The sequence below is a fragment of the Hibiscus syriacus genome, unplaced genomic scaffold (assembly GCF_006381635.1).
Source record: "Hibiscus syriacus cultivar Baekdansim isolate YM2019G1 unplaced genomic scaffold, ASM638163v2 tig00111402_pilon, whole genome shotgun sequence".
Classification (NCBI taxonomy): Eukaryota; Viridiplantae; Streptophyta; class Magnoliopsida; order Malvales; family Malvaceae; genus Hibiscus; species Hibiscus syriacus.
Window position 1 is genome coordinate 7129810 of NW_024063082.1, and position 11325 is coordinate 7141134.

Consider the following 11325-nt stretch of genomic DNA (forward strand, 5'->3'; position numbering starts at 1 on the left):
ATTTTCCATTGCGTGTTTTAGATTTAATAAAATTGTGGGTTTTTCTTCTAGGTTTTGTTTGGGTTTTCCTTTTAGTTTTCCATTATTTGTTTTTGTTAAAAAATCACTTTTCAACTAAGAGGTTTTATCTTTCTGTTATTTTTTTATTTTTTTAATCAATTCCTCTTAATTTCTCCGTTCGAACTAAAGCCCATCTATTTTTTTTTAAATAAAGGAACAACCTTTGGCGATATGTTAAAAGTATGAATGGGATAAATTAACAGTGCAATAGCTAAAATAATAATAATAAAAAGACCAATTAATCAAGTGATAAGAAAGTAATTTTTAAATCCAATAATCAAATCAGAATTTAACTGATAATCGAATCGGTTTACCCTAAAATGAGTGTATAAACCAACAAATTTAAGCTCCGAGTGAACAAATTTCCATTCTTTTTTAGTTTCAAATTAATAAATAAAGGTGAGAATGTGCGGGAAATGAACAATAGTCTCTTACATTACCAATTGGAAACTACAAGGAAATACCAGAGGTTTAGAAGATGAAAGAAGCAAGCAATTATTCAATATTGTTTCAATCATGGTGAGGATTCAAATCTTAAATATAAGGGGGGGAAAAGAAACTACAAATACATAAAGGATAACAAGCTGCATAGCTAAACCTAACTGGCATTTTGCCATCTCAGAGACATTCCAGTTTCCTTAGAAGATAAGTTTACCCAAGTTGCATAGAGAAAGCAAGGCACTTCTTACTTGGGAAGCCCAGTTTCCGGGTCAAGAAGAGCCAGATTTTCATTTGAAAGCAGAATAGGGCCTTTCCCAGGTCTTGTACAAATGAAGTAATTGACATCTCCAGGGTATTTCTGGGCAGAACCATTTTCGGGAGGCGGGGATAAAGCTTCCACTTCCTTTATCCCCTCCAGTCCGGCATCTTGGAGTATCGTCTTATCACCGATAATGTAACTGAATATAATGGGGAAAAAGTACAAGTAAAAAAAGTCAATATCTGAGAATTCCTTCATGTAGGAAAATGGGTGAGATTGCAGTGACAAAAGAGCCTGTAAGATACACGAATGGATGTTTTCATATGTATTAGAATAATCCAATACCGACATCATGCTTCTTAGCACCTGTACTTCCATTTACCTGTCCAGATCAGTTTCAGATTTTGGAGGGAAGGAGAAAAGCAGCCGCTGAAGTAATTGAGCAGCCGCCTTTCGGTTTCGTGCTATTAAAACTGCATTAGGTCCAGCATCAAATGTATATGCCACCTGTCAGTTTTTCATAATAAATTTCTAAGGAAAGTTGCTTCAAAAAAGAAAAAAAAAAAAAACAAGAAAAAGAAAAGCAAAACTCCAAGAAGCCCAGCACAAATACTAAAGGTTGAATGACAAGGTTTTATCCCGACATTAAATAGATTGCTCTAGTTCAGACAATGATGGCAAGAAGTTGTTGGAAGTAACATAACCATCACATACGCACACGCACACGCACACGCACACACATATGCATATAAAGGTACTCTCGAGAATATTAAATTCTTTTAGGAATGCCGCAGCTAATATTATACAAGGTCTCAGCACACTACAGTGAGGATAAAAATATAATTCAAAAGGATGAACTTGGTTATCATCAACAACACATTTTGAATAAAAGATATCAACCATGATGGGATAATGCCTAGTCATAAAGTAATTAGCCAATTAAATACATGTCGTATGAGCTTTTATTTCAGAGCATTCTTTGACTACAATTAGAGGGAAAGAAAAAAAAAGACTGAAACCAACGGTTAGCTACTACCAATAAAGAAAGAGAAATCAAGAAGTTCATATTTTGCAAATACACTAACCCAAATGTCATACAAACCTAGAGATCACTAGGGGCCAAAAAAAGTGAGTTAAAACCAACTTAATCGACACATTCTTTTTTTGGTTTCGGTTAAGTCAATTATTTTGGCAAATTTGGTTCAGGCTTTGGTTAAATGGTTAAGTTAATCAGTTATTGGTTATTTAATTTCATAACCAAACATGCTAACTTAACCGACTGGATTTAAATATATTTATTTTAAACAATTTATCATATATAATTAAAATTTAATCCAACCTAATTTACAGCTCCAACCCAAGAAGGCAACAACCCAATTCCAAAAAAAATTACCCAATCCAAACAGCCAAGCCAACCCAAATTTATATTAAATCCAAATAAATAAATGAAGAAAAGGTCAGTCAACCGATTTTAACTTGCCGATGTTAAGTCAGTATGGTTAGGTCAGTTAAGAACTATGTAGGTCGGTTGGTTCTGTCATAGTTGGAGGTTTATTGGTTTGGTTATTTACGAAAACTGACTGACTTAACCGATTGATCATCCCTTTAGATCACCATTAGAGCCTAGAAAAACACTTTAATGGCTCAACCTCAACAAAACTCTTGGAGTTCAAAGGATATGGGGGTCATTTAAACTCTAGATTCTGATATTTAAGAGCTGAGGTAAGATTACTAATCATGTTTGATATAGAATCTCTCAGATAGCATGTTATATATATTATGTTTTATTTTCTGTTGCATTCATGTTCATGATTAAACTGTTATTGTTTGAGCATTAGGTTATCCATCGATTCATGTTTGAGGCTTGAACAAACAAAATGGTTCACAAATGAAGCAAGCAACACAACAATTGAGTGGCCCAATGCAACATAACCTCTGATCAAAATAGCATACATATTCCACTGCCCAAGCATATTGACTCAATAAATAGGGCCCCAACAAACAGAATGATTCAAGGGTAGCCCTGCACTCCACATTTTACTATCTTTTCAAAAGTTTACAACTGTCATACTACCTTTCTTAACTTATAGGATTACTGATTAGACTGATAAATGTTCAATATTAAGGTCATTTGCTGCAAATAAAATGGCAGAAATAAGCAAACCTGGGGAGATTCTTCAGAACGGTTCCACTTCTCAACATGGCTTATTATCCTGAAAGATAACCACTTCATCAAAACTCAACTCTAGAGTTAAAAGGACGAAACCCCTAAAAGGAATCAGCATTCGTAAACCAGGACTTGCCTGTGAGATGTATCATTCATGTAGAATATGGGTGGAGATGTATCCAAACAGACTGCATGGAACTGGTTACTATCAGCACAAGTTAATTTTGCAAAAGATGCAAAATCACGGTTCTTTATGGCTTCTTCCATCTGTAATGTGCGTTTTGGCACAACTTCCTATTTCAGTCCAAAACAGTAACAAGAAGGCATGAGCCAGTACAAGTTCAAACAATCTCAAAATCTTATTTCAATGATTAAAACATCAAGTGATTTTTATTTTGGTTCCACCTAAGCAAATTGCAGAGTAATTTTAAAAACAAACCAAAAAGCACCTTTGCTCTATGATGTAAAAGCAAACTTGTTTCAACACTCTCACGCATTCCAGAGGTGCTACTTGTTTCCTTCTGCCGTGAACTTACCTAGAGCCAAAAAAATAGAAATTAACACCAAACATAAATCGAACATAAAATTTTACAGGCTTTTATCTTCATTAATATTCAGATTAGTATTGCAAAACTGACTTCAGTTACTGGGAACATTTCCAGAAACCTGTTGGATAGAAGCAGATCAGGAGAATACAAGACCCAACCATATGCCAAGTTGGAAATGTTTTTCAACTAAGAAAGATACATAAACACTGTTTACAAGTTCAGCACCTCAAAGATTGGAGAATATTTTTGATAAATTAGAATAGAAAGATAAAGCAAAAATGTAAAGTTAATAAACTTCAGAACACATATTAAATGTATGCGCAACATGCAAAAGAAACAGAATAATACTCAAATTATACACAAATGATGATAAATAAATATATGTGCATGTATATATCCATACATTTATGTGAATGAAAAATGATCAGATGTATATTTATGCATCAAAATAGATATGTGTGCATGTATTATATGACACAAGAAGATAACTAGTCTGAATATGGGGAAACTGAGCGGGAAAAATAAGGAACTACTTCAGACGCAAAGCATGGGAAGAAATTGATCTGAGGTTATACGTTCTCCAGTGATCAAAACAATGCAAATCAAATATTAATTTTCATATATTTACTGCATTTTAATTCAACTTGCAAAACTAGAAGTCTCAGCAACCAATAATACCAAACTATCAGAAATGGGTGCAAATCCATCAAGATAGAATCACAGAATTTAGGGAAATCTAATTGCAACATATTTTGTGTTCTTGTAGGGAAAAATTATCTCACTGCAGAGTAGCAACTGTAAACCTATACTATGGAAGAATGTGAAACGTGAGGATTGGAGTAAATACTCACAACGGCAATAATGATGAAAAGATCATCCCAGTGTTTCTCATCCACTAGTTGAACTGCAAGACTATCACTCCCATCCTCCTCCTAGATGTTTCAATTTCGAAGAAAATATTAGCATTGGTTACTCAATCGAGACTGACCTTATTGATGAAAGGTGAATTGTTAAATACATACAGTAATGAACTGTTAAACACATTCAGAAATAACTTACTTTTCCCATAATCCACTTAACAAATCCACCAAATAAACTGCGACAAGCACTGCCTGAACCTTGCCTATACGAATTTAAAAAAAAAAAATCAATAAACGTCACTTGAATTACAACTACAATTCTTTCATTCCTTAAAGTGAAATGGTCATACCTAGCAATAGCAGAAAGTTGACTTTCATCTTCCTCCACATTCATAAGCTTTGCAAGTGCGAAAACTGCATCGAATCAAAAACCATTAGCCCTATAAACTGTATTGATCATCGAAGGAAAATGGAAGAGAAAAAAAGATTAACGGGTAGGTATATTTTCATGTAAATATAGTACCAAGACAAGCAAAACCAGCAGCGGAGGAAGCCAATCCAGCTGCAGTAGGAAAATTGTTATAAGATGCAATATGGAGATGCAGCTTCTCCCAATCTTTCTTATTTATCTTTATTCCTTTCTCTTTATCCTCAACTTCCCTAGCCCGTTTTCGGATTTCCCTCAAACAGTTCTGGTACCTTCCTCCGGAAAGGGACATTTCCTATGGTAACCAGCAAAAGATAAATAAGAAAACCCATAATTCAATTAACATTTATGACATCTTTGTTATATCTTTTAGATTTTATGTAGAGAAATTTACCTTGCCATTAAGCCACATGCGATCTTGTTGGAAAGCAGGGCTGACAGCGACGGTGGTTGTGGTACAGAGATGGGCAGGATCGAGAGTAACGCTGATACTGTCGTTGACAGGCAAAATAAGGGTCTCGTCCCTCTTTCCCCAATACTTTATCACCGCTATGTTGGTGGGGGTCTGAGCCGTTTTCATCAACACCCATTTCTCCCCCATTTTCAGATCGGATCGGATCTCTCTTCTTTCAGAAACGCGACGCGAGGGAGGAGAAGTGATAGTTTTGACTCAAAAGAGAAAACCCCAAAGAGCTTCTTATAGAAAATGGTGGGATTGGAGATGAACAAGTAAGAGCGCAGCCAATTAAGACGATATATGGAATAGTAAAATACTAAAATTTCAAGTTCGGAGGCTGTCTAATCGCAATTTTTTTACGATTTTCTCGATGACTTGTTGAGTCTCAACAACTACGTTTTTTTTTTGATGCAGACTTGACCTGAGATTTGGATTTATCGAACTGTTCGCGTGTTAGGATCTTATAAAATTAGCAATTCTCTCCAACTATTTCTCTTGTTTTCAAGAGACTGGATTTTTATGTATACTGATCCATGTCAACCAGTTTCCTTTCCCTTTTCATCAGCTTCTTCACTGACCAAAAATCCTTTATTCTGCCTGTTTATAATTGGCTTACATGTACCTTTGAGGCATAGTGACGATAAGTATAGTCAGAATTTGAAAAATTATTTATAGTCAAAACAATATTCTTTTCAAAATAAGTTGCATTAATCCAAATATTTAAAAGATATTTTTCTTTGAGTTTTAATTCAATTAATAGTTTATGAATTTATGAATTCAAATATAATTAAAATATACTAATTTTTAGTTCAGGAGTTTAAGAAAATTATAAGTATTGTTTAAAATAATTATAAGAATAGCAATTTGGTATTTTTCATGATTAACTCTCTTTTTTAATGATATTTTACATTTTGTTTTTATTTTGTGTGGAGTCGGCCTAATTTTGGGATTAATGATGTTTAGTATTTTGCCATCGCTTTACCAGCTTTCTGGCTTGATGTTAGTTTTTGTTATGGCACATCACTTGGTCAAGATCGGAAAAAGAAAGAATTTAGTTGGCATATTACTCTCTAGCTCTAGTTGCATGACTAGATGGAATGGACCGCCGCCTGGATTTTTTTAATAAACTACAAGTTCAGTCCTAAAACTATTAATTTTTGTCAATTTTGGTCATCCAACTATATTTTATTTCAAATCATACATAGTATTATATTTTAGTTACCAATCGATAAAAAATAACAAATATGCTGATATGTTATTATAAGATTATGTCACATCAACAATTATGTTAATCTTTTAACAAGTAATCATAATAAAATCAAAACGTAACGTTATGTATAATTTTAAAAAATAATAATAGTTAAATAATTAAAACATAATAAAAGTGGTAGTTAAGATATCAATTGTGTATTTATCATTTTTTGCGGTATGCGAGGGAAAATGATGGTAAAATGTTTTTTTTCTCTAAAGATAATTAAAATTTTATTTATCATTTTAATTCTGAAATAGTTTTTCTTTTCTTGACTAGGGATATCATGGACGGGATGGGGATGGGCATGGGTCGGGTTGGGTCGGATTTTTGGTCCACCCGACTCGACCCGAGAACAAGGAATCTTCCACCCGAGATCTGACCCGACCTGACCAAAACTAGATTTAACTCGACCCGAACCCGACCCGATATATAACTTAAAAACTCGACCTGACCCGACTTGAAATAATAAAAAATCTTTTTATTCAATAAAAACAATGACTTAATTGAAAAAATAATATATAGAGGGGTATTATTATAATTGTTCCTAAATATATAATGGAAATTATATATTTTTCAGGTCGGGTCGGATATTTTTCACCCTAAACCTAAACCCGACCCGAACATCACATTTTAAAAACCCGACCCGAATCTAATTTTTTTAAAACTTGACCCGATCGGGTCGGGTTCAGGTTCATGCCCATCCCTAATATGGCTTAAAACATGATTTTACCATTATTAAAAGAATTCGGTAGTAATGAAAAGTTAACATTTTTAATATACTAAAAGGAATTCAATTATGATAATAATCGAATTCCGATAATAATGATGTAACAACTCAGAAAATTGGGGGGAAATTTAATTAAGTAATTTGGCCAAATTTGATGATTAAATTGAAAATTTTTAAAACTTGTAGCTTATTTTAGAGCTGAAGGAAATTCAGGGATCAAGCCCTAAATTTAGCCAAATAGTGGCGACAGACACTCTATTAAACGTGATGAATTGGAATTGCGAGGGTAACTCAGAAGTATAATTGCTAAAATTTCCTCCTCCAACGCCCAACTTCCAAACACAATCCCGACTTCGTCCGACCACTGATCATCGATTTGAAACCACCATCGTGTTCGTCATCGAGTGATGAACAAACCGCTTAAATCAATTGAAGTGAAACGCTGTCAAACGCTGTGAATTTCGATTCAAAGTTTCGACATTTTTTTAGCACAACCGCCGGGAAAATCTTAAATTCATCGCCAATCATTGCTTCGTTTTCGACACCTCCCGCACCATCGTGTTCCTTGTGTCGTTTCGAGTTCATTGGTGTTCTCTTTGTCTCCGTCGACAGCGGCGCGTGAGGGAGGTGAAGCGGTCAAAGTTTGGGATTTGTTGAAATCGAGCTCTCCACCATTCAAAATTGTGAACTGAGCTTTGTAAGTGCCTCAAAATCGCTTAAAATAATTTTTGAATTTTTTTTCGTGATTTTTAGGCAACCGTAGGCTACCGCACACGCCCACACGCGCCACCACTGCGTGTGGGCAGTTTGAACCGTTGACCAGTTTTACCCGACCCGTTGATCGTTGACCGGAATTGACTGTCGTTGAACACCTTTGACTAGAACTTTGACCGGCGTTAGCTGGCTATTAAACGATCGTCGATTTTTTTCGAGTATACCTATTCTGATGTTTTTTGACGTCCTGAATCTATTTTTGGGTCCGTTTCGCCAAATTCGAACCCAAAAGCCTTCAAATCATCAGTCAAACCCGTTGACTTTGACCTAAAAGTCAAATTTTTGAAAAGTAATTGTTTATGGATTTTGACGTCCTGAATTTGATTCCGAAATCCGTTTTTCCAAATTCTAACCCGAAATCCCCGATTTGAGCTCGTTAACCTAAAAATGCTTAGTATTTTAGCATTTTTTTATTATTTATTTGAAATATGGTTATGGAATTGATCCAATAAGATATTTTATGAAGGTACTCGTGTTTCACCTGAGCGAGGATCAGTTAGGTTTGGTGTTGTCCGTTCGTCAGATCAGTCTGAACCGCGTACTACGAGAATTACCTGTAGGTTTCCGTAAATTATTTAAATAAATGTTAAGATTATTCATATTAGGATTCCAATATGGATTTTTTCAATTCGTAGGATCTAGGCAGCAGAGCATGATCGACAGACTCAGTAGTAGGCTACCATATCCGAATACTCAGACTGTTACAGGTGTGTTTCCTGAAGGTGTTATCTTACGGTTTTAAAATATCTATCTGAATATTGTTTATTTGATATATGATTTATGGCACACTTCTGATATGATCTCTGGTTACGGTATATTTTTATACTTGATTTCTGAATATGGCTTATCTGATATATGATTTACCCTACATTACTGATTGACTTTTGTTTTCTGTATTTCTGTATATGATTTCTAAGCATGAAACATTTTTATGTTTGAAAGGATTAATTATTGTTTTCACTTGAATGCATTCATGTTCATTATTGACATTGGGAGGGTATTGTTGGAGGATATATATGCAGGCTCATCGGCTTTGTGCTCAGGGCCTTACCGTTGTGTCGGTGTTGTATGGTTCTAGGGAACCTACACATTCTGTTGTGACCGGATGTGGGTAGTGTTCATATTTTTAAAGACATGTTTGCATAAACCAATTTTTCTGAAATATTTTTTTCAGTATGTTTTTTATACAATGTATGGAACACACTGGCTTTTTTTAGCTCATTTTGTAAATTTTTCCCTTTTCAGATAACAGCAGACCTTAAACTAACAGATTTGGCATCAGGAGAGATCAACTACTTTTACTTTGTATGAACGTATATCTCTATATGTTTTCCAGTTGTATTTGGTGACATATATTTTTATATCGTTTTGGATATATATGTATTATCAATATTTTGTTTCGTATTACATCTAATGTTTTATAAAAAAATTTAAATATAAAAAGAATCTCTGAATGGGATATGTGACTACTTAGGTTTGGGTATAACGTTCAGGTCGGGTCTAGGGGTTACAAATGATTTAATTAAAAATTGTTGTCTTCTCTTTATTTCAAAATATAGGATTTTTTTCAATAATTATAAGGAGTTTTATTTCTATCAAAGTCAAATTCTATTTATATAAAGTTTAGATATCTTTCGAGAAAAATATTATTTTAAATTTTATTAAAATCCTTCAGTAAAATGAATTTTAATAAAAATTGTTGTTTTTAATAATATCTGGAGAAAAAACTGGCGTTTTCCCTAAAAAAATCACTGGTGATCGGTATATTTACCGATCTAACACCGGTCAGACTATATTTCTCGATCTAACACCGGTTAGACTATATTTCACGATATAACACCCTTTGTAGTAAGGCGCGCCCCCTGCAGCGCGTTATACGATGATTTGGCACCACGTGGTGGGGCGCGCCTCACGCCACGTAGGGTATAGCGCGGGTCAGGGGTCGCGCCTAACCTTTATAATTATATATAGCACGGGGCATGTACCGCGCCTTGTATAATTGTTACAACTTTTCTCGGCTATAAATACCCTTCTCCCCCGGATTAGTTTCCTCACATCTCCTCACATCTCTCCTCTCAACTTATAAATTAATACAACAATTCCGTCAACGAGTCAATAATTCTAACAATTTTCTCATATTTTATTCAGAAGTTTGTGCGATTTTTCGTTATAAGGTAATTTTGAGATAATTTTTTTATATTTATTGTTTATTATGATTATTTAAAAAAATATTATACTAATTGTTGTCAATTAATTTCTGTGTTTGTAAAATTAGAAAGCGGGAATATACGTCGAAATAGTTTTGCGGTACAGGTAATAATATAAAATTATATTATTTAAATTATTTCTTTTATGTGTAAAAATTTTATTATGTTATATTTTCGTTCATATATTATTTATTTAATCATCATTATTTTAGTTTTTTTTGCAGATCTAATATTGCCGCACTTTTAAACTCAAAGAATGACGCGACTTTCAGCTATTGTTTATTATGATGGTGAAATTCGAGAAGATGAAACCGACATTGTTTTCGTATCAAATTAGCGTGTTAAAATATCATTGAATTGAAACATAACTCTTGAGGAGCTGATAACGAATATTTCGAGGAAGATTCATGTTGGAAGTAGTAGAAGAATGTCGTCATTGCAGTACAGATTTCCAACATCATTGTTGCCATTAACTTATACAGCGTTCGAACTTTTGAACGATGATGATGTTGAAATGATGGTTGAAGCTCAAAGTAATTATTCAGACGCCGATATTGAGATGTATGCAAATTTTATTCAAGTGTGTGTCGTTCGGGGTCAATCATTAAGCTCTCACTATGGGCTGGCTGAACAAGTTGACAGCCCGACGACAGTAATGTGTAATGATTTTAATGCCATAATGGGGAGACATTCATCCGCAACTCCTTACGATATATACTGAGGTGGGTCGACGAACAATCCGTATGGCAACATCGCGTCCAGTTCAAGGGGAAGACATTCATCTGCAAATCCGTTTGACCTTAATATGGAGATCTCTTCGACACAACCATCTGTGCAGTTTCCATTTGACACGATGACTTCAAGCTCCAGGGGGAGGCATTCGACTGCGAGCTTTTTCGATATGAATGTCGATATGCCTTCCAGTTCAAGGGGAAGGCGTTTAAGTAGTAGGTTCTTCGACCTAAATGTGGAGAGCATGGAGGAACCATCATCTCCACTAGAAGAACCGCTTCGTGAGCCTGGTGCGAATGGTGCTGAGACTGGACTATTCATTCACCCATAATCACCGCAATTCAACTCCGATAGTGATGATGATGTAGATGAAGTTACAGTAAATGTGGCACAAACTGACCCTCCAGCAAACAT

General features: G+C 34.6%; 1 protein-coding gene across 1 annotated transcript; it reads right to left on the reverse strand.

The window, feature by feature from the left end:
* Positions 1–468: 468 nt before the first annotated feature.
* Positions 469–5646, reverse strand: LOC120161786 (diphosphomevalonate decarboxylase MVD2, peroxisomal-like). The gene is made up of 10 exons (XM_039171997.1): positions 5157–5646; positions 4859–5057; positions 4686–4749; positions 4535–4598; positions 4327–4407; positions 3377–3463; positions 3064–3221; positions 2925–2973; positions 1143–1267; positions 469–959 (listed from the first exon to the last, which is right to left on the reverse strand). The coding sequence occupies exons 1-10, from the start codon at positions 5361–5363 to the stop codon at positions 746–748; spliced, it is 1248 nt and encodes a 415-aa protein (XP_039027928.1). The 5' UTR covers positions 5364–5646; the 3' UTR covers positions 469–745.
* Positions 5647–11325: the final 5679 nt, after the last annotated feature.

Bases quoted from the DNA above. Each gene is read 5' to 3' on its own strand.
- LOC120161786 (XM_039171997.1), bottom strand. From the start codon at position 5,363: ATGGGGGAGAAATGGGTGTTGATGAAAACGGCTCAGACCCCCACCAAC. The intron at 2,974-3,063 runs GCAAGTCCTGGT...GTTATCTTTCAG, and splicing joins ATGAATGATACATCTCACAG to GATAATAAGCCATGTTGAGA. The intron at 960-1,142 runs GTAAATGGAAGT...CATTATATTCAG, and splicing joins TCTGAAACTGATCTGGACAG to TTACATTATCGGTGATAAGA.